The following is a 25,104-nucleotide window of genomic DNA, read 5'->3' on the forward strand; positions in this document are numbered from 1 at the left end:
AAATATGAACTATAGCTCTATATTAAATATGAAATAAAAATGTAAATATATAAACACAAATTCCTGTAGAATTTATAATTATGTACTGTATATACTGTATGTTTCATAATAATAATAATATTAATGCAACAGCATCAAGTATTTTGCATTCTAACGAATGCAGTCCATTAAATATGAACTATTCTTTAGAGACCACCAAGACATATTTTTTGGGAAGCCCTATATTAAAAACTAAGTGAAAATTTAAATATTCTTTTAAAATTCTAATCAGAGCTGTTTAGGACAAAAAGTAGTATGGACGTGGTATATTTTGTTAAATGCAATTGATGTATCATTTGACACTATCACACTGCAGTTGATTATGGCATGGTGTAAGGCCACACTTTTGACACCACTTCTTTCTTTTTTTTGACAAGACTTGACAAGTATGACCAGGAATTTTCCCTCCTCCAAGCCATTATCAGCCCTGCATCTTTACGCACATCTGTCTGTTCAAAAACTGAAACAAAAATACTCCATTTATGTACCACTATGTCACACTCATCCACTGTCATTCAAACCCTGACCCTGATCCCCAACCCGTAATGGTAGACAGCACTCGCCCTTGCCCTGGGCCACATCAAACACCTCGGGCTTGTTATGGTCATCCATTTCCCACAAAACTGAAATTGCATCTTAATGATTATAAATGACAAATAATGCCAAACTACTGCTTGTAATGCTATGAATTAAGAGCGGAAAAACGTGTCCACGAGGGACAGGCGAACTGAGGGTCCTTAACCTTTCCAATGTTGGCTCCTAACTTTGACCCTGAAGTAAAGCTGCCCAAAAAGACCTGATTTAGGACCACACGTGCAACCCTTATCGCTGACCTCAACCATTAGTATGTCAGGAGAGCAACCGGCTTCTGACCGGCTCTTAACCAAATTCCCCCCCGCTGTGATTGACAGAGAGCAGGAGGGGGACGCGGCTGCCCTCCTGATCTCAGGGCTGCGGGTGAGAGCTGAGCCCCACAGCTATCTGCACTACTGACACCCATTTCCTGTGGAATGCTGCAGCTATGCAACGTGCTGATAGCCTGTCATTCAGAGAAACAGCCAGGGAGGGGTGTTTTCCAGTGAGCATGAATGGAGCTAAAGTGAGGATGTGCGTGTTGGTCCTCCTGCTCTGTTTGTTTTTCTGTGTCCGCTGGGTCTGGTACACATGCGTGTGGCCAGTTTGTATCGGAAACGAGACTGCGAAATACATGTGCATTTTAATTGGCGTATTAAACTCATCTGGGTGAATGGCAGCTACACTGAATTAAAATAAGATTCCAAAGTACTATTTCGGGTCTTTCATCTTAAATTTAATTTAATTGTGTGGCATGCTTTCAATTATGATGCACAATTATTTTGACTCGTTTCTTAAGTAATTCAATTTCTTTGCATATCGAAAAAAAATAGGTTTAAAAATATTTTTTTACTCATAAATTGCTAGTAAATTTCATGGACAATTATAAAAAAAATTGAGTAGAATGACTGAAATGTGACCCTGGACCACAAAACCAGTCATGAGTCACAGGTATATTTGTAGCAATAGCCAAGAATACATTTGTATGGGACAAAATTATACATTTTTATTTTTATGCCAAAAATCTTTAGGATGTAAAAAAAAAAAAAAAAAAAAAAAAAAAAAAAATCATGTTCAATTAACATCTTTTGTAACTTTCCTACTGCAAATATATCAAAACGTATTTTTTGATTAGTAATATAAATTTTGACAACTTTTAAGGTGATTTTCTCAATATTTTAATTTCCAGATATAAATCGTAATATCTAGATGGCTAAATATTGTCCTATCCTAACAAACAATACATCAATGGAAAGCTTGTTTATTCGTTGACATAAAAATCTAAATTTAATTTTTTTTTCCTTATGACTGATTTTGTGGTCCAGGGTCACAAATAATATTTTCTTACAAAATGTACTCCAGTAATCTCTTTTTTGTTTATTCTACTCAAAATCTTTTTTTTTTTTTTATGATGACATTATTTGTGAAATTTACTAACAATTTCTGAGTGAAAACTTTATCTACTCCAGTGGAGTCTGTGTGAGTTTAAACTAGTGTGCATGTATTCGCAGGTGGTTTGTGGGAACCTGGAGGAGGAGTCAAATAATCCTAAAATTGCCCTTCTTGACGGGTCTGCGGCCAGACATCTGTAGCCTGTTTGCATCTCCAAACTCGGATCTCATTCCCAACATGTCTCCTCCAGAACTTGTTCTTTATTTTCTCCCTGAACTGCTGAACAGAACAACGACAGCAAGGTCACCTGGTTACCGATACTATGAACACACCACCAGGATATCCTGCGTGATCTTATGTTTCTGCGCAATCATACCCCTCTTAAGAGAATATTGCGGGTTATTGTCAACTTTAACTTCTATGGACAGCATCTGTGGCATGCTTTCAATTATGACGCACAATAATTTTGACTCGTCTCTTAAGTCTGTAAAAACAAACGCAAAGTGTTTTTACAGTAAAACACAATGAGAGCCTGGAGGGAAAGAGAGTCAGGGAGTTCAAAAGCAGAAAGCCAGGCTCCTATTTGGGTTAAAACACAATTCGTCAGTGAAACAAAAATGTTTGTTACTTGAGCAATAAAGTCTAAATTGTCCCTTTGAGGTGGGACTATTTTTTTTTTTTAGGCTGACGAATGTCTGGTTAAGTTTCACCAATGTAATTCCTGTGGTTGAGGCTGCAGAACTTAACTAGGAGAACTGAGGTCTGTGTTCATTTTAGAGTATGGTTTTGCCTCGTGCCTTGGTCTGGGATTTCGACGTCGTCCAGCCTGTCGGATATTCTCACCTGCTGTTTGAGCTGATGTACCAGTCGGTCTTTCTCCCTCTTCAGCAGAGCCACCTCATCTTGAGTCTTCTTCTTCTTTGAGGATGACAGCTCTAGAAGAGCGATGTTGGCGTCCTTCTCGCTGATGGCTGCCAATAGCGCCTCCTGCCTTTTTGGAGGAGAAAACAAACACACACAGTTAGCATTTAGACAGCTTTGGACAATGCTTTCTACAGATACATCCTATTCACAAATACAGCTTTAGTTCTTCATGACAATCCCTAGATCTGTGGTACTCAAACAGATGAAACTTGACATAATGCTAGGGAGTTTACCAGGTGAACTGTGTTTTTTAGCATGCAAATGGTGTGGAAATTCTAGAGATTTAGTAAAATGTTTTAATGTGTATGAAAGAAGTATTTTTTCTCACCAAGGCTGCATTTATTTAATCAAAAAATAGTGTTAAAACAGTCTTCAGCATCACACTGTCCTTCAGAAATCATTCTAAGTAAAAATGCTTTTCTGATGCTCAAGAAGTATTTTTTGTCAGTTTTAAAAACTGTTGTGCTCCTTGATAGGTTTGTGGAAACCATGATATATTTTTTTCAGGATTCTTTGATTTCCACATTTTCAGAAGAGTAGCATTTGTTCAAAATAACATCTTTGTGACATTCGAAACTTCTGACCCCACTGACCTAAAATTTTGAATTGTAGTACATAAATGATATAATAGTGATAGCAAGCACCACAAATAATGAACTCAGACCATCAATCAAGTGCAGCTGTTTCAGGAAGTGAGTCCTGTTAGGTCAAATCTTCGGTAACAGACTGAAAGTGAAGATGAATATCTCATACCAGCAGCTGAGGGAGTCAAAGCCTCCTGTGTATTGACAAATAGAGGCAGTGGACTGGAGAATATCTTAGGGTTAGCGTTAGCCACGTGTGTGTCAAAGAACATCCTCCCTGTGACTCTCTTTCTTTTCCTCCCTATGACCTCTAAAATTCAGAAACTCACTGGATCTGTTCCAAAACCAAGTGAGCTGCCTAAAGTCTTCTTAGATGGTTACCATCTATGGTAGCATGCTAACTGAAACAGAACCTCATTAGGGATTGATCTGGAACGCTCTATGTAGGTCACAAAATAAAAATAGAATTTCTAACATGAAGTGCACAAGTTAACAATTTAACTTCCTTCCTGATAATTTTCGTGAATGAATGGATTTTAAGTATATTTAAAACTGCCTACATTTTTTTGCTAAAATGTGCTCTATGCAAGCATTCTCTAATACAAACTGCCCAAGTAGCCAATCACACACTTACGGTCAACTACAACTTATATTATAATAAAATATATTGTATATATTATTAAATATAGTAAACATAATATTTTTGCATACTCTATTAAAACATAGTGTGATAGCAATAAGTTGCAGTGGCCACTGCGGCTAAAGCGATCTCACTTTGTCTGTCATGCTGTTCACAATGCATTCTGGGATTGTCCTCTTTGTAAAAGAGGCATGTGACATGAATTTGGCTAGTATAATTGCATCAGAAGCCTTAAAATGCAGCACATTTGTTTATAAAATCACGCCTCCGTTCTTCCAACTGAAAGGGTGCAATTTTCTATTTTCATCTTGGGCTTACTGGGAATTTGCTTTTTCTCTTATCAGATTCTCAATCGCTGACAAAGCCTCTCTTTTTCTTTCTGTCTTTTTCGTTGTGCTCTCTTCGGTTCCTTGGAGGAACTGGCTGACCTGATTCTATCCAGAATGACATCACAGCTGAAAGAAGCCTGTGTACCTGACAGTAGTACACATATGCACGCACACACACACGGTGCTATGCCAATGGGCTGACATACAACTCTTAATTCTGTCATTTTGACCATCAAAAGCAATGGAGATGTGATGTATCCCACAAACACACGGGCCACCCAGGTCTGTAAAAACCACGCGTCCTGGCGCAAACTAATAAAATGAAAGCTGGTGATGTTCCAGGAGGCTTCTGAGCACGAGCATGTCCTGTCAGAGAGGCCTTTTAATACACTGACCTTCTGACTAGCCGTGCTCATTATGGTTGGGTTCAGACCACAGGCAGCAGCTGCCCCTGAGGTGAGTCAGTTTACTTTGGGCAAAAAGGAACTTCCCCTTCAGCTCCATAACCTCCCTGCCTGATCCCGATGAGCCCTAGTGTATCTGCCCAGCCAAAATTCATGAGGACGGCACTAGCTAAAAATAAAAATTAAAGCAAAAGATGAGGTGAAAACAGAAGCCCAGGGAGGGCGGCATTAGGAGAGGCAAATAACAGGAAGTGGAGAGATGTGTGCTGGGATATGGAGGATAAGGAGTCTGAAATGATGGATGAGAATGTGCACACGTCCATGTAAACACACTCACGCATATGATATTCAGGTCATGATAACAAACGGCTTTCTCCCACATTTCCCAACCACAGGAAATGAGGGAGAGATAGGTGCCGGTCTTAAGTAGAAGAGAAGGCCGAATCAGAATTGTTCCGTGTCTCAAATTTTCCCGGCGCATGTGTCTCCTCAGATTAATATTTTAACAAGAATGAGATTTTTCCTCAGTGATCTAATCTTTCCCATACACTGGGTATGTTGATATCACAGATGGCCACAGGGAAAGAAGAGGCCTGGGTCACAGGAAAGTAATGACTATAGTCGTGACCCACTTCCTCCGTCTCTAAAACTCCTGATTTGAGAGGAGGAATATGAAGGAATACATACACTACCATTTCAAAGGTTTAAGTTCTGTATTATGTATTAAAAATTGGGTCAAAATATATAAAAGTTGAAAACGGTCATGTCAAATTACGATATTTCACAATTTTTTTTTACTGTTTTTACTGTATTTTGATCAAATAAATGCATCCTTGGTGGCCATAAGTGTCTTCTTCAAAAGCATAATACATTGACTATTTGGTTGCAAACTTGCGAGAAAGAATTGCTAAAAAAAATCCTGTAAAATTTAAAAACAGACTATATTCCCAATTATTTGTGTGCTCTGTTATTTCATTCTATTGTATTGCTAATTTTGCAAACATGCTAACACCAGACACTATCTGCTTGTTAAGTATGACGTAATTCGTCTCTGTTTCCTGGTCCTAATTCTCACATAAGGCTCGTAAATGGCTGTTGAGATTCTCAATTAAAATGAGTAGACACTTGGACCCGGAAACATATTCCTTAAGTCATGACTTAACAAGGGGATTGGAATCAATAGTTGAGTTAAATCTAATACAAAGCTTTATTTGTGTGGCACATGGACTTGCTGACTATGTAGAGTGCATCAAATATGCCACTTTAATTTGGGTTAAGATGCTACCTTAGCAGGCGATCTCCTATATAGGCAGTAGACAACAAGGCAGAGCTTGTGTTCCTGTACTAAAAGAAGACAAAGCCTCTTATCAGTCGCACAGGGACACAATGGGCCCCCACTCATTTTTTCTGAGAGAGATAGGAAAGAGTTCGTATTGATCACTAAAAGGTCAAGTGGCCAATCACCTCCTCCCACGACAAAGTCAATCGGAGGGGAAGCGGCCCATCAATCAACACATCTCATCACCACCCTCAACACGCAATTTCCTCTCTCTGCACTCTGCATTCCTTTAAGCCTCTTGCTTTCTTCTTAGGAGTCCTCGAGCAGGCCTAAAAATATGCATCCTCCTCTGTTCTCTATTGGTTTTGTTTCTATGGGTGTGTACGCCAGTGGAAAGATAATGAATAGCCGAGTGGGTGGGGAGATTTATGGTAGCTCTTGACGGGATGCACTGTGCCGGTTAAGCCACCGGAGAGGGGAACACCGCACAGAACGCCAGGAATGACCGGGTTGGCGGGTCCTACACGTGACTTATCAAAGTCATTCCTACTGTATGACGACAGCCGGATGAAAATGATGGCAAAATGAGGGAGGAATGTTAAACGAATGCAGATCTGAGGTCAAGCTACTTTCAGCGCTTAAATTTTTTAATGGTTGCCTCAACCGTGACCACTCTGGAAGAGAGATAAGCTTCTTGGAAACACAAACGAGGAGAAATGTGAAGCAAAGTTTGAACAAAATAGCGTGATGACAGATGGATGAATGGATAGAGAAAAAAGTGGATATTTCAAAATATTACAATATTTTATCTTCATTTTAACTTCAGAGCAAGTCTGTGTGAAGAATATAATTGATATAGGTCTCAAATGAAGGATAGATGGTTAGAGTTATATATGAATGGATGGATGGAGAGAGATATAGATGGAGAAATACTTGAATAAATGGATAGAGAAATGCATGGATGCAGAGATACGTGAATGGACAAATGAATGGAGGGATATAACAATAGATGGATACAGATAAAGATAAATGGATGTAAAAGACGTGGATGGATGGGTGGACAGACAAATGGAGGAAAAGGAATTAAGTGGATGGATGAATCAATAGATGGATGGGTGAACAGAAATATAGGTGGATAGACTGATGGCCAGATATATACACACATATATATATGGATGGAGATATACATGATGGCTGGATGAATAGAAATTAAAGTGGATGGACTGATGGATGGAAAGATATGTCTGGATGGATATAGAAATACATGACAGATGGATGGATGGATGGAGAGAGAGAAATTTAGGTGGTTGGACTGATGGATGGGAAGACATATGAATGATAGATGGAGATATGTAATGGATAAATAGAAAGATATATGATGGCTGGCTGGATGGATAGATAGAAATTTAGGTGGATGGACTGATGGATAGAGAGACATGTGAATGGATGGATGGCCAGAAAGAGATATATGGATGGATGGATGGATGGAGATATTCATAATGGCTGAATAGATAGAAATTAGGTGGATGGACTGTTGGATGGAAAAATATTTGAATAGATGGATGGCCAGAAAGAAATATATGTATAGATGGATGGATGGGGAGATATGAATGGATGGAGAAAATGATGGATGAATGGATGGATGATGGAAAGAGAGATGAATGGATGGAAGAATGGAGAGATATAAGATACATGGATGGATGGATAGATGCATGGAAAGATACATGAATGGATGGATGAATGGTTAGATGGATAGAGAAATTACTGTAATATATAAGTGGATAGATGGATGGATGGATGGATGGATGAATATAAAGTTAGGTTGATGGATTGATGGCCAGAGTGATATGTACAGTGTAGGAAGATGAACAGATGGATAGATGGGAGAAATAGATTGATTAAAAGACAGATGGAAGTTTTATTTATCACTTCTTTTGGCATAAACAACCACAATCTTAAGACCAAACCTAGACTCACAGAGCTGCATTTACAGCAGAAATAACATTATCATCACTAGGACTTTTTTCCATTTTTACAGACTCATATCTATGCAATATCTAAGCTGTAATATAAACGTCTATTCCTTTAACACTTCAGTATTTGTAGGCTGCTGATTTGAAGGAGAGGAATTCAGAGGACACCATTAGCAGGGAGGGAAGAGTTCAGAGAACGTTATCAGCCAAATCCATCAGTACTAAGTCCTACCTGATACTGCCTGATCTAGCACATAAAAATAAAATACAGGCCAGCCGCGTTAAACAAACTGAGTGTTGGAGGAGCCCCAGCACATTAAAAAAATAAAAATAACCCTAACTCTCCATCACTCCCTGGCCCTAAGCCACAGCCCAGCTTTCTAGGCCCTTTTTCCAGGGATGTGTGTGTGTGTGATGTGGGAGAGAGAGAGAGAGAGAGAGAGAAATATGGTGTCAGTTCTGCGTTCGGTGCATGTGTGTATCAAGGAGGAGATGTGAGGTGAAATATGTTGAAAGTTCACCATTCATTGCCACCCCAGGCCACAGAGGACCTTCGGTGGCTGCTTTTACTGGCCTAAAAAAAAAGAGACACACATCCGCTGCTTTTGGAGTTGGTACTGGAACACTGGTCATACTGGAGAGTTATAGAGGACGCCTGTGCTGAACATCCTCTCTGGATGGGCACTGTGAAACATTACAGAAAAATCTACAACCTTGCACCTTTAAAGCTAATATTGACTCACCAAAAGCTATAAATTCCAGTGTGTAAGCAATCTGAAAATATGGGTTTTGTACTTCCTGAACACAGTAATAGCTGTATTAATCTTGTATTATACAGAATAGCAGCTCCTGAGTGACTGCATGCGGATCCACAAGAGAGACAGAACTGGAACAAGCGAGACACCTGGAAACACATGCTGAATCATATCTGGCACGAGGGCTTCCTAGACACCAAATGTGAATTTAAAAGCCTGCTGTCAGAGTCAAGAGCGTCGGGGAAAAAGCTTGTGTGTGTTAGGAGGAGTGTAATAGAAGAGATCTTTTAAATGAGCATCTTTATCGCTGATATGTGGTTTTGTGGGGAATGTTAATGAGAAATTCTCTCTTTTACACTGGTGGGTGCCAAAAAAGAACAAGAGGAGGTGGGTTGCATAGATTTTATTTATTACTATCAAATATCAAATATTATTTTTCAAATAATAAAATATAATAATGAAATGAAGTCAGAGAGCACTACTGAAAATGTCAAAAAAAAAAAAAAAAAACATTTAGAACAAATAAAGCATTATATACACTCATATATTTTAATAACAAAAATAAAATGTAAAAATGTTAAATAAAATCATTTTTTACTAGAGGCGCAGATTACTGGACTGCACTATAAATGCTATAAAAAATATTAATAAATCAATGAATTATAATGTATATCTTATCAATTCACAGTCCAGCATCTAGGGAAGGAAAATTAAGAAAAAATTTCTAATATATTTGCATATGATGTTGTTGAGTTGAAAAATATCAGTAAAAACTGTATTATCACATTCAGGTTTTCCACAAAATAATGATGAAGATCTTTCAAATTATATACACGCTCAGAAACAAACATACTTTATAAAGGCTGTCACTGGCTATTGGTATCTTTTAAAAAGGTGCATATTTGGACCTAAAGTTTCCATTTTGGTACCTTAAAGGTACATATTAGTACTTAAAGTGTATATATTACCTAATATCTCCCCAGCGACAATTTTAGTACCTATTGATACATGTCTTCATGGGAGTTTTTCTGGTTACTTAAGGATAATACAAGGCTTCTTCACCATACAAATGGTTTTCAAAAGCAAACATGCTACAAAATGCATCATATTTTGTGAGAAAGTGAGATGTGCTTAAGTGAAAAAAGCATTGTTTTTGCAATCAGCACCCCTTAGAAACAAGCATTGGATTTCAATCAGCAAATATGATCCAAAGCGATATTATAAATAAAAACATGACCAAATAATGAGAAAAAAAAATCTGTGGAAATGAGACCCATATATACACACACACACACTGACCCCCTTCTCTTCAATAGCACTCCTGCTCTTATCAGCGGCTCTGAAGGCTGACAGGCCGAGCTTAATTAATGCTGATAGCAGCACAGCGAAAGGGTGGCCAGCACATCCCTGAACCAAACACCACAAACACACCGCTCTCCCCTGCCTATCTCCTCTGGGAACATACACACGCCTGGACTGACAGCACCCAGCCATCTGGATCACATCAGCTAGAGAGAGAGAGAGAGAGCGAGAGAGCGAGAGAGAGCACAGTAATCTCTAAACCCTAAGAGGAGAACGTAACTCTTGCTGAACTTTGCGCTGGGTTGATGTCGAGTTTATGGAATTTACCATCATGGTCTATAAATTTCAGATTTCATAAACATTTTCTTAAAGATGCTATGGAATCCAAATTATAGTTCAGTGGCTTTTAGTCTGTGTGTGTTAGCTTTGAGGACATATGTATGTTTGTGGATTCCTAAAGTTGACATGAACACATTTAAGCAGATTTATGCATTTAACAGTAAAAATGGGCCAAATAATACACAATTCGTATTGCACTACACAGATTATTGTTGAATCAGATTCTCTCTAGTCGAGCAAGTAACGAAGAAATATTCATGGCTGTGACATAACTAAACCTATTGAGAAAAAAAGACAAGACAATGTGTTCAGTGTGTTCTTCTCAAACTTACAGTTTCAATAGCATATACAGTAAAAAAAAAAAAAAAAAAAAAAGGTATTAAAGTGATAAATCACAGGGGGATGAGATAAATGGTTATAACAAATAAGAAAATAATAAAATAAAATGTTTAATCTTATTAAATAATATAAAAATAATTACAAAAATGTACAAAATAAATTATGTAATATAGAAAAAATAATAATAATAATTAAGAGACAAATCTAGAGACAAATAAAAAGGCATAAAATAAAAATAGGATTGATGAAATAAAAAAATGCTGATACTAATATCTAAATAATGGTATAAAATAATGGTGCAAAATAAAATGTCATAAAATAAAAAAAGTTTTTAAAAAATTAAATGAAGCTACTGAAATCTGAAGAGAATTAATCATTTCAGAAAATTATTTTTTTTCAATCAGCTGACTGAGTCCATCATAGGAACACATTAATGAATCAAATCAATCAACAAATTAATCAATCAATAAATCAAACAAAGATGATATATACAGACAGATAGATAGATAGAACAATGATAAAAATGGAAAATAAAATAAATTGATGCAAATACTGAGATCTAAAGAGAATTTTTTTGAAAAACAGAGCATTGACAAACATTCGTTGTTAGGAGTTCACCAATCATCTGACTGAAACCATTACTGGAAAGCTTTCGATACTGTACTGTACATCCTTGAACCACGGGAAGGGGAAGTTGAAAAGAGGGAGGTAAACATATACTGTACTTCACTGCATCCTGTATTTACACTCGCAAACTTTATACACAGAATCCTTGTGCCAGGTAGATATCTAACACACAAAACCAGACCCTAGTTAGACAGACAGATAGACACGCACGGTGACAGACAGCCGGAGCAGGTGGTGGAAGATGGGAAAAGCCGGACAAGCCATGACCACTTCAGACACGCTACACAGAGCGTGACCGGGAAAACGCACCGGCTCACCGGAGTCCACTCCAAATCCCTGTTACCTGGGAAACATGGGGAAAGCTGCGGCGAGCAATGCAGCTGGGGCCTCTGAACAAAACCAGGGAGGAAGACGAGGGAGGAGGACAGAGCTTGCTTTCTGGGAAATGAAGCTCGTCAAGGAGTGGCACCTGCGGAAAGCATTATTAAAACAGATGGAATCAGGGAAGAAGGATGCGCTCAGACTAAGCAGAAGAGACGGAGAGCCGAGGGAACACTGAGGCTTACCACTGGACACCAAACGAGGGATTACGCCTGTCAATGTGACATACGGCCCTAAAGCCCAGCTCTTGCTGCAACAGGCCGGTCGGTGCAGCTTCAAGACATATTCCGTGTTCTCCCCCGTGACATGTCTGCAACGTAGATGGTTTTAAAACGCAAGCGTGGATTATCCAGATATGTTCTGCAGCTTCTGGACAGTTCATGGTTTTTCATTGTGACTAATGTGGCCGTGACACTGCTGATGAGTTATCGGCGCACTGAAGACTCCGTTGTTTCGTTACGTGTGTGCCGAGAGGTTTCTGCTTCGATACAAGGCGGATGACATGATGGGTCTGACCCACGAACCTTGTACAGTTTTCCATCAGTAGATGAGTATAAATCAGGCCTGAAGTCTGAGGGGCGAGAGCAGATGACTGATTTTACCCCAGTAATAAGCCTAAGTCTCTGTAGAAAGATGGTGTCATATTTGTTAAAGATCTTTCTATTTGATGCGAAAAAGTTTCAATGGGGGAACATTAGAAGAATATAATATTCATCTGATGTTAAAAATGTTTAATGATTTATTTGTTGTTAAAAAATGTCAAGAATCTAAAATATCAAATCAATTATTTTACACATATTTATTATTATATTTAATAAATATATTATAATATAGTCTATATAAATGTATGACTTTACAACAATTTTACAACTTTTGAGCAATTACAATTAAATTACCAAATGAGAGAATTACAGTTAAAAATATATATAATAATACAATTTAATAATTCATTTATTACATAATAATTTAGTAATTGATCTGAAAATCTACTGTATATAATATAAATATAGTAAAATTAAGAAAAATTAAAAACATTTTCTTAAAAACTCTAAATTAATTATTTTGTTCACAAATCTCTGAAATAGAATATATATAGATATTGCATAAAATAAATCCATATATATTATCCTATTGTTTTTCAATTTAAAAACTACTTTAGGGTTAGTAGTTTTTTTTTTTAAATACTTTATGCTTTTATTCAGAAAGGATGCATTAAATTGAAGTAACAGTAATGCATTTATTATTATTGAACATTTTTCATTTAAAAATTATATATAAATAATATTTTAAATATTTTTTTTGACATGAAAACATGAAAAATCTAACCAACCCCAAACTTTTGGTAATGTATATACAGTACACATTTACTACTGTCAGTGCAAAGTTACTCTTTATGGGGTTCCACTATATTTAAAATCATCCTGTGTGTCATAAACTGCAGTCAGCAACAGATACTGCCACTCAGCGTCCCGTGTTTCCATGCACGTATGTGTTTAAGGAAGGAAGGAAGGAAATGTTCATCCCAAGGTCAGTCACTGTAAATCTCACCTACATCAAACATGGCTGTTTCTCGGGTCTAAGTCCGGGGAGAAGGTGGTCTGTATCGAATTCAAGGCCTCCGATTTAAGGACGAGTTCCAGAAGTTTCTCCACAAACAGGCCTGGCAGGACAACTCCGCCTGTGGGGAACCCAGGAACCATAGAGTCGTGTGTGGTCATCTTTATAACACACACACATTCAACTCGGTCGTACCGCAGCACAGACAGAGCGAGTTTTTCCATTCTCGTAGATAAAAAAAGACCTATCAGACCAAAGCCGGTTGGCGGGAAGCTAGTTTAAGGGAAAGGTTACGTCATATGGTGAATGGATGAAAAGATGGTTTCATAAACGGGACCATTTATTGGATCGACAAAGACAGAAGGGGTGTATGGAGTGAGGCTACCACAGACCAAAATGAAGTACCCTCAAGCCCCACTGGCCACAGCCCAATTACCAACACCACACACCACCACACTGAATGCAGTAAAACAACTCGAGACCCACAGCTACCAGGACTGGGCCATCTTCACCCGAAAAAAGACAAACCCAACTCTATTACTTCAACTCCAACTACCTGAAATCCTGATAAACTTTGCTGCTGTCTACAGACAAGCGGCTCCACAGAGGCTGGTGATATTTCTGCCGGTGTCAGACACTTCTTTGTGTCCACGCAGCACTGCATCTGGGTTGGTCGTTTGACTAGAGATGGCAGTCTTTCAGATCCTTCTCTCTCAATGAGGCCCCGATGAGTTTAACTCATCTGTGGGTGTAATTCGTCTCTCTCGGTCCAAGACCACCCTGCTCCCATCTTCCCAAACCCTCATTAACCTGCCTGCTATAAATGGGCACTTCAGTTATATGCTTTATATGCACAATGGACACTAAATAGTATTATTACAAGTAATAATTTGACAATTATTAATAATTAAAATGTTAATAATTCATTAAATTATTTATGCTAATAATACAACTAATACATTCATAATAAATTATTTAAAATAATAATTAATTTACATTTCCAACATTACAAAAATTGTCTGTGTCTACAAATAAATGCTGTTATTTGGTTTTGTTTTTTAGCTCATCTAATAATCCTGAAATAAATTAAAAAGTAAAAAATGGTTTTCAAAATAAATAAAAAAATATAATAAATAAAATTTAAAAATAAGATTAAGCAGCACAACTGTTTTTAACATTGATAAGAAATACTTAAGCACCTAAATCAGCATAAAAGAAAATATTTGTTTAAAAATAATATACAATTAAAAATGGGACACTGAAAATTCAACTTTGCCATCATAAAATATTTGCATTATAGATATAGCCTCGATGGAAAACTTACAGACCTCAAAAAAAAATGACAGACCTCAACATTTTTTAACCTTAATTTATAAACAAGCTTTCTGTGTTGCACTGAAGAACTAAGCTTTAAGTCTGGAACAACATGATGATCTAGTTTGGATGGAGAGTTTTTGTTTTTAGAAGAACAATCCCTTAAACTGCACATCAGACCAAATTTCTATCTGTTGTGCATCCAAGTCACAAGAGACGGATGATACCAGAGTGAAAGACGAGAGTAGCTGATTACGAAAATTTCAAGGAAAAGCATCAGGGTAATTAGGCATTGGTGAGAATGCCAGGAGAGCTTAACCTCAGAGCCGCAGTCGTAATCCTCTCCAGATCTAGCCATGAAGGTTCAAACAGTAAGGCCCGTGATGACGGAGCAAAACCACCACACCTGCCAGGCCCTCGCTGATGGCTTCTTTCACTTATTTTCTCTCCCCACCCTCTGTTTTCCCGCTCTCCTCCTTGAGGGGGCTACAGCTGTCCAGCCTCTCCGACGGTGGACAGAAGGAATTTTTCCGCTCACCAGACCGCATGTCATGATGTCACCCGTGCGGCGACACAGAGTGAGGCTGAACAGATGGTCTGGAGCGTGCTCAGACCTAGCGACCCATGGCAGCTCCGCTCAGCAGCCCTGATAAACGGGGCCAAGCCACCTCTGAGCCGAGCAGCTTCAAAAACCACTTAAAAGCCCTTTATCACCCCAGCAATTGAATCCCCTTGATCCCCCAAAACAGGACCTGTAGCTGCCTGCGTCCTGCTTTTACAACAGGGGGAAAACTCACCCTTTAAATCATAACAGCCCACTTTCCAGGCCTTTTCTTTATCTGACCCAATGATGGGTGCTCTGATACTTTTAATGGCTCCCAGTCAAAGGCAAACAGCGGCGTGTGTTTTCTCAGCGATACGAATCAGATAGCAACAGACTTCTAAGACGTCTGCTGAGGTGCTGCGGCGGCCTTCCAAATAGTTTCTATATCTGCGCCGTAAATCACCGCTGTGGGGATCATTGTTTGTCAAAATGTTTGATTTCGGCCAATTTTCCGAAGGTACAGTAGCCTGCTGTGTCTGGAGCTGCTTTGACGCCACTCCTGAACCTTTGAAGTTTCTTAAAATGTGCCCTTGAAATACGCAACGTTGAATATTATCGCCAACCGCCCTCGCACACTCAATCACGCATTAATTTGGCTTCTTAAATCAAAAAGTAATAAAAATGCCTAAAAATCTAAATAATATGTAATTACAGCTCAGATTTTTTCCCATTGCTTTATTGTGTTTTGAAGGGATAATTCACCCAAAAATGAAAGCTATGTCATGATTTATTCACCCTCATGTCAGTCCTGTATGACTCAATTTCTCCTTAAGGACACAAAATAAAAGAATTCTCAACTGTTTATACAGAAAGTCAGTTGGGGACACTGAATTTTATTTTATTAAAAACAATAAAAATTTGTATAATATATATAGTTCAGGGAAAACTATGCCTCTAACTTTTGGGAACTTGTAGGACCAATAAATAAATAAATTCCAAAATAAATTAAAACAATCAGTCAGATTCTTTGATACCTGAACTAACCTCACTATCTGATCATTTTTACAATTTTTTTTTTCTTTATAATAACTGAGGTAAACCATCCCATTAACTTTAAGAAAATTAAAGCACAAAATAAACAAATATATAAATAAAAAGAAAAACTAGCCTTATTCTCAGACACCAGAACTAGCTTAATTCCTAGACATTTAAAAAAAAAAATCATATTAAAAATGTTTACCTTTGGGGTAAACTATTCCTATAGTTTGTGAGAACTTATATCGCTTAAAAGAATGAACAAACAAACAAACAAGCAAACAAACAAAGTAAATAAATAAATAGCGTAATTATCAGACATTTTCCAATATATTTTATAGTATTTTTAGTTTTTGGGTAAACTCTCTCTTTACCGTCCAGTAAATTATTCCCAAAAATAAATAAATAAGTAAACTTCATTTTTAGACATCTTTCAAAATATTTTAAAAAAAATTATATTTTTAATTTTGGCCTAAACTATCCATTTACCTTGTAGGGACTCATAAAAAAATTAATAAAAAAATTAATAAATAAACAAACAAATACATGTATACATAATGTACATAAACAATTAGCCTATTGTTCAAAAACCAGAACTCACCATTAGTAGCTGAATGGACAATGGGAGGTGGGTGGAGGAACATTTCCTGCACTTTACAAGAGATTTAAGTTCAGTCCACGCACAGAAGCATTCTGGGAGGCAGACATACACAATCATACCATGTTAACGGCAGTCAAGCTGACATGGCGATCGGGGTGGTACAGGTTGGAGACAGCACTTGGCAGCAGCATGGTCGACTACATTACAGATGCCAATAAATGCACTGCCCCCTTTTTAACAGGTTGGACCTGGACTACGCCAGCGCGGCCCACGCCAGCTCTTGTAACACCACTTTACGATGTTATTATTTGCCTTTCTGCTGTTTATTTTATTCCTTTAATTAGGGCCGGGTTTCAGTCTAAAGGCTTAACTCTGGAAAGCCAAGGTTTTAATGTGTCCCACTGCACTTGTGTTAACGTTGAGCAATCGACAGCGAGCTGCGTTTCTCACCCGCTCGGAGAGAAGGATTTAAGGCATGTCAGAGCACACAAAAACCCTTAAATTATTCAATATTATAAACATGCTGAAGGGGGGGAAAAACGACATCAGCTGGGCGTTTACGAAATGAATTGCATTAAACCTTGGCTTGTTTCGCAGCAATCTGTCGGATTTCACCATTGAGTCCCTGAGTAGTACTTTATAGTGCATGATATCCCCTCTGAGTCCTGACCGTCTCTTACAGACTGCCGTGCACGTGATTTAGCCTTATGCAAGACTGTGTGATCGGATTCATAATGCGTTATGACGGACGGACAATTCACACAGAGACATTCGTAGTGCTAGAGGGTGCAGAAAGAGGTCAGACGGGCCTCAAATTACCAACCAAATCTGCCCCCTTGCTATTCCACCACTTCACGCTGAAGACGTCCATCAAACAAGCCAGATGTGGCTGTACGGCATCAGTCACGAGAGCCATTCGCCCCTGCTGATGGCTAAAACGTCTCATGAGTCCTACCGCTTGTGTGTTTACATACAACCTGACAGCTAGAGTTCGGTGGGGCATCTTTTCTAACCGTGATGAGATGTCGGTGAGCCAAAGGGGGGAAGAGATACTTGACCCTCATCTACAAATGGAGAAATAAGTACCACAAGGCTTCACCTGCAAGGCAGATAATGGGTTGTGACTTTGACCGCGGAGGTCTTGTGTATGTATCCATTAAGAACGGGCTGCTCAGGCTAGTCAGAGCCGGAGAGGTTCAGAACGGGCCTGTCACGGCCCCCCTTAGCCCTGCTATACCTCCTGCTCCACAAACCTCAGTTTCCTGGGCCCCTAACAAGTCCCAGCTGTGCCTGTAAGAGCTGACAAAACACACTCTTCCACACTCTTTCAAATATACACACAGACATGCACACACACTCACATTTAGTGGATGCAAAAGCCACTGTGTAAAACATACTTGTGTCTGCCCGGGGAAGAAAAAAAGCCTCCCTCTTTGCCTACATTCATCTCCGGCCTCTGCTTTTTACCCTCGCCAGCGCTGACAAGCTACGTTAGCCGCTCTGCATCCTACCCAGCATGCCGTGCTGCTGGGGTCTCAGAGTACTAGACGGGCAGGCCGTTCTGTACGTAGCACTGGGAGTCAGGTTTCACTTCTTGGCAGGGAGCGGTCTGGATCCTTCCCTTCAGCAAACCACTGCTCTGCAGCACTCACTTTACATGGAAATCCATACAGGCCTTTTTACTTTCACATGCATGTGCGTGAGAATGTGTGAATGAGTGAAGGGTAAGGAGGAGAACTGAAGAAGACAAGCGTTTTCAAACTAGTTTTAACATTAAACTGGATATAAAAATTAATGCATCTTCTTACAGTCACATACAGTGCCTTGCAGAAAGAAAAAGTAATTTAAAGCAGTTTAACATGAGGCAGCAACAAAGAGTATGTATACTTTCAAAAGGCATTGTATATAAATATTTAAACATTACATATTTCAAACATGTTGATACCAACAAGCCTTAAATGTAAAAATTCCCATATTTTCTTGTTTAAAATGCACTGATTAACAATTATATCCTGAATATATATATATATATATACACACACACACACACACACACTTATACACACACACACACACATGCATACATACACACACACACACACAATGAATGATTAACTACCCTGATTCTCAGACATTTTTCAAAATATTTGTATATTTTCCTTAGTTATTAAGCCTTGCTGACGTATTTAAAAAGTAAAGTATTACATCAGTTTAAACATCCCTCCAATTATTATAAAAAAAACAATATATATCATATTATAAATTTTAATATATAAGAACATATATTTATATGTATATGTAAAAAAGGATATATTGAATTATATAGAGGGTATTTTTCCCCATTTAGCTGTCTGCCAGAAAAAATAAATCATAAATCCAATAACCTAGAAAATTACCAGCACACCTCTCCTTATTAAGCCGCATGATTTGAGGCATCATTCACATTCGTACCGCAAACAGAGCATGATGACTCACTTGCCAAGGTTTAATACTTAGCATTAGGGTTATGTTCAAATCCCCAAGTGCGTGCAAGCGAACACCACTATAACAAAATAAGCAACCACAATGTAAATCTTTCCATGATGCTCTTTAAGAGATGGAAAAATACACACCAGTGGCTGTCGTGTTCGCTGCAGATAAGACAACAGAGGAAACGCAGGCAGAAAATGAACAGTGATTACTCATATGCCCCCCAGAGACGGGGCGATAGGCGCAGACCCCTTATAGGTGTGGTGCACTTTGTGTGTGTGTGCATGTAATTCTTTAACTATCCAAAGAAAAACACAGAAAGAGGCCACGGTGGAGTGTGACGGACAGGCTGGGTGTGGAGGGTAGTTGGTGTGGGGGCAACCGTGACAGACAGAGATTAATGAGAGCCCAAACCCCCCTCAAATCTCCCACCTCAACCCCTCCAGCAAACCATAATGCCTGCTAATCACCTGGGTGTCAGAGCCTATTGTTGAGACGACTGCGATCCTGCTTACACACACACACAGATCCCACACCACATCTGCCTGATTGAGTCCGCTGCTCATGACACTGCATAATCTGCTTCGATGTTTGATTTTAAACCTCCTGTTTCCCACTCTCACCAAGCAAAGCTGTTTTGATCAGTGTGTGTGTGTGTGTGTGCATTACATTTTTTTTTCCTGAGAAGATGAATGAAAGTAAAATGTGCAGAGTGTCAAACAAACAAACAAGGAATAAACAGAAGCAACTGTTCTTAACACTTGGCTGCTAACTAGATGAGAGAAAGACAAAGACCAGAGCGAGTGATAAAAGGACGCATACAAAGGCGGACAGAAATCAGAAGTGTTGGTGAAGCGTTGTCAAGCCGGCAGAACAGCGACACGTCAATCAATGTCACGCAGAGGACGTCCTCCTCAGACAGTCTTAAGCACATTCCTGTCACCAGACGTCCCCCTGGGACAGCCGGCGTGACACTGTCACTCAGGGGTCAATAACGTGCGGTCGCTCGACTTAAGTGCTGAAATTGGACAAGAGTGAATGTGAGGACCACCAGTGAAATAGATACTAGAGGCTTGACAGACCACTGCTTTATTTTTAAGCTAATGGTTAAAATGTGTGTGAGCATATTGCAATTATAGTAAAATGGAGGACAGGTAAAATACATCACCTATAACACAAAGGGCCTGTTTATACCGAATCACGTCATGCGTTTTCTTTTATTGGATAGCTATCTGATTTGTTCATATGGTTCCATTTATACTTAGCCACATAAATGTGAAAATAAATCCGATCATCAATTCCCATGCTATATGCAAATTTTAACAGAATTCACGTCAATGAAATCGAAGCTAATTTTAAGATCAAAGACCTCAACAGGAGAGACAGCGGGATCAGCACTGGAAAGATAAATTAGTCTTACTACTTTTAATGAAGATGATCATGTGTTGAGCGCAGGGCCGTCCTTAGCTGACGCGGGGCATTTCAGAGGGCATTTACACCTGGGATTTTCACAAATCATATAAAATGCATGAAGTGACCAGGTGTAAACAGGCCCCAAAAAGCATTTATATTATTATTATTATTATATTATATTGTATTATAATATTAGTATACTGTTTTCCTCAAATATTAGCAATAGTCTGATCATGCCAGTCCATGTAAATAATAACTGTGCTGGAGATGTAGTAATGAAACACTAAAAATTGACAGTTTTAGCAAAAACTACTTATGGATTTAGACAACAAACCAACCGACAACAACCAAAAAATAAAAAAGCAACAACAATCAAATAAATAAAATCATTTAGTTTTTAATGAGCAAAAAAACAATTACATTATCCAGCACGTTTGCTTGATAGTTCCTCATTTTAATTTTAATAATTCTCCTGATGTTAAGAAATAAAATTATCTATCCTAATTTCACATTACTTAAGCATTACTGAACGTGCCAAGCTACCTAATTTTAAATAGGTGTCACTCTACTGCATGTGAATTTGGGGGTTCATGTGTTAATGAATTTGAGTTTCCAACATCACAGCTCCAAGGAACTCAGAGCAACTGCTCTTTCAAGGCTGGAAAAGAGTTCAATTAAAAAAAAAGAAAAAAAGAAAGAAAACCTATTCTGATTCTGTATGAAAAACAGATAATATTAAATATTTAAACATGGCAAAATTTTGGGAATCAATTATCAGATGCAGTTTAAAAAAATAAAAGATGAACTAAAAATCACTTCTAATTATTACTTCAAAGGAACATCTCATCGAGAAGTACACGCAAAAACAGACACACAACCTTACACTCAAGCTCCATTTACGACTCCAATACTGCAGGGATTGGGGATCTGGTGCTGAAGCAGGGCCCCTGAGGGCCATATTTCTGGGCCCAGCAGGGTGTACCAGCCATGGAGTGATTTACAGTGGGGAGTGAGGGTCTGGATCTCATCTTTACCCAACACTTCAGACGCAGCTCCTGGGCCTCCTTGAGCCCAACGAGCACAAGGCAGCAAAGAGGAGGGAGACGGTGAGGCTGGGTCCCACTTTGAAGTTTAAAAATAAAAACGAAGTGGAAAAAATGGTTTTGGGGCGCGAGACCGAGAGACAAAGGTGAAGTGATCGATTCGGCTTTCAAAGTGAGCCTTTGACACACCTGGGCGTGTGAGGTTTCAAAGTCAAGCTTTTTTTCAGCTCTTTCTGAAGCGTTCAAGATGTCCCATAAGCACCTCAGCAAACTTTTTTTCCCCCTCTCTCTCGAGGCAGAACAAAAGCAGAGCAGAGGTAAGTCTCTCCACTCTCTTCCTGCTGATGTTCGCTATCACAAGCTTCATCTTTAGAGCCACTCAGAGGAACTTTAAGAGGGCGAGCAGCTGCCGGGGAGGAAAATACTCGGACCACACAAGCGAAAAGAGAGAGAGAGAGGGACTGAGAGACGGAGAAAAGACAAGACAGCTCAGACTCCCTCACTCCACTCCAGCTGAAACAGATGACAAGACAGAGCGCACATATCCCTCTAGCCATCCCGGTTAATCTTTTCCACATTCCCCTGCTCTCCGTTTCTTACCCCCATATCCCCCTCTCCATGTCAGCGATGTTAATCTGCTGAAGGAGCTGAGCGCCTTTGACAGATGCCAGTATGGCGACAGCTACAGAGTGACTTGTGACAGGAGGCCCGCACTGTAACTGTGCCTCACCTGTCAGTCTAACGGGCAAAAGTTCTCCACAAAAATAAGGGGGGCGAAAGAGAGAAGGGGTAAGGAGAGAAAGAGAAGAGAGAGAGAATTTTTTCTCAGTAATAGGAGGTAGATTTTAACGAGCAAGATTCAAGTGTCTGATACCGTGAGAGCCATTTCCTGTCGAAAATATAGACAACTTCAGGCTGAGCCAGCACACTGCCATGACTGGCCTGTCAATCATTTTCTCTCCCCTATAAACACACATTCACACACTTGCTCACTAGTAAATAAGCACTTAGCTATTATAATCATTCAGTTTGAATCTAAAAGCAATCAAAACGGATGAAAAGCAAACTCTGTGAACAGCTTCTTCTCCCTTTAATAGGACACCTATTACTTTTTTTTGTCTTTTTGTCCTTCATTGACGTGTTCCCTAGGGGACAGATTTTGTTCACCTCTTTAAGGTTTAGCTAAGTAAGCCTACACAGAGACACACAGAGGGCAAGAGCTTAAGACTCAAAGTGCGAATCTGAGAATTATCCGCCGCCTGCTGAAAGCTTTCAGTGAGAAAGTGTTCCAGAAAGTTCCAGACTCTGGGATTGAAAAGCTGAAATGGCGGGTACACGGTGGAGTCAGGAAATGGGTCAGACGTCCAAGGGCACCACAGAAATGATTCCGAGTCAGTGCTGGGAGAATAGAGGAGAAGGACTAAAGGGACCAGACATGGTCTTGGGGTCAGAGATGATGCAGTCGCAGAATCGCAAGCAAAAGAGAAGCACTTGACACAAAGATGGAGAAACCAGGCAAACATGCGAGGCTGATATAAACAGTGAATGGTTACAGCGCCGCTATGGAACGCTGCTTGTCCAATCAAATTAAAGAACTGCTTTATAAAACGCAAACCCTACATACAGCCTTCTTTTCACATCAAACAGAATCTTAGATGTGTTATCCACTGCATCTGTGTGTCTGATTTCTTGTTTAACCACATGCAGAAATGGCAAGAAGACCAAAACGCAAAGGAAACTTCTGCATGTTTCACACAAATGGATGGAAAGCGAAGACTGGAAAAATTATAGAATGATTACTAATTAAAACTTAATTCCAAAGAAAGCATGTTTTAATTGAAACACTTTGATTAGAGAAGGAACAATACAAAACACCTGGAGTATATCTTTAGGTATTGGTCATTTTCACTCTGCCAGTGCAACTCCGCTGAAACCAAAACAGTGAAATCATTTCGAAATTCACCCTGTGTTCATTTAATTATGAAGAAAGAAACTCAGTAAAATGATTTTGGTCTTTTAAATCAGAGAGTTTAATATTTGATCCAGTATATTAAAGACATGAAAATGTTTAACCGCTTAACTGAAATGACCCATAGGCACCTTTCCTGCAAATGTCTGATAATTGAATATCTCTCCTTTTCGTTTGCTGGGATCATTTCTTTGTAAAATGATTGCCTGTCAGTTCTACTTTGCTTTTCAGTTTTTTTCAGTCACTGCTCTCTTTAAGTCAATCTTTCTTTTTTCCTTCCCTTTTTAAAGAATAGATATTTAAGGACGATAATTGCTTGGCACGGGAACGTATAATCAAGTGAAAAGGCAGCGTTTTTTTTCCCCTGTGCCTTTTTTGTGAAATCCGTTTTGTTAAGCAGAGATTATAGCTGAAAAAAAATTGGCAATACAAGAGCAATTAAAGTTAAAAAACACAGCTTGGTATTTAAATGAAGGGTTGACTGAAGAGTCCTGCGGGACTAGTTTTTTTACGGCTCCGTTTTCTTGATTTCGAGATTTTAAAAGAGCGGGAAGAGTAAAATCAGGAAGAAACAAAAGCCAGCGAGCGTTTTACAGCGCCTTGGAACTGAGAAAACATGCTGAGCTCTGAATTTTCTGATATTATATGCACAATTTCCCCGAAAGATCACACAGTATTGTAATTTTAGGGCAGCGAAAGCTGCAGCGTCTACATAATTTTGCCAAAACTTGAGCAGGAGAGAGAGGGCTGAGTGAAAAAGTGCGAGAACTTCAAGTAACAAATGCCTCAATAAGGATAAAATAAAAAGACATTTCTGCTTTACTATGAGAAACACGGTTTCTGACACTACAGTATATTCCCACTTGATTTCCAACTGACCCGGCTCAATCCACACACTCAAAATGGATGTTATATATTCCTAGCCATCAAAACTTTCCATCTCTAGTAATCGCCTGTAATCATTGCAATCTAGGACATTTGTAATGATCTCATAGACATAAACACTGTCAGTAATACCACAGAAAAAGGCAGATCTGCACATAACTGTATGTGCGGAGTGACGTTAAGCCCAGACAGAGTTGAGTAGTTATTTATCGCCTGTAGCATTCAGGCACGTGTTGATGGCAGCACTTCGTGTTGGTCGGGAGAGTTTTGGGGTGTTGTTCATGTTCATCACGCTCAAGTGAATTCCCAGCAGAACTACGGCCCATTAGCTACTCTTTACAAATATCCACACAGCCAAAAAAAAAAAAAAAAAACACCATACAAATGCAAACAA

General features: G+C 38.9%; 1 protein-coding gene across 8 annotated transcripts in view; it reads right to left on the bottom strand.

Moving 5' to 3' along the window:
- The window catches only part of LOC127956808 (ELKS/Rab6-interacting/CAST family member 1), a 191,761-nt gene that overhangs the window by 53,332 nt on the left and 113,325 nt on the right, over window positions 1–25,104 (bottom strand). For all 8 annotated transcript variants that reach the window (XM_052555019.1, XM_052555018.1, XM_052555023.1 and 5 more), the window contains one exon: window positions 2,848–2,995. In XM_052555019.1, coding sequence (XP_052410979.1) covers window positions 2,848–2,995 — 148 coding nt within the window. The remainder of the gene's footprint in view (window positions 1–2,847; window positions 2,996–25,104) is intronic.

This window comes from Carassius gibelio, chromosome B4, assembly GCF_023724105.1.
Source record: "Carassius gibelio isolate Cgi1373 ecotype wild population from Czech Republic chromosome B4, carGib1.2-hapl.c, whole genome shotgun sequence".
In the NCBI taxonomy this organism is placed as follows: Eukaryota; Metazoa; Chordata; class Actinopteri; order Cypriniformes; family Cyprinidae; genus Carassius; species Carassius gibelio.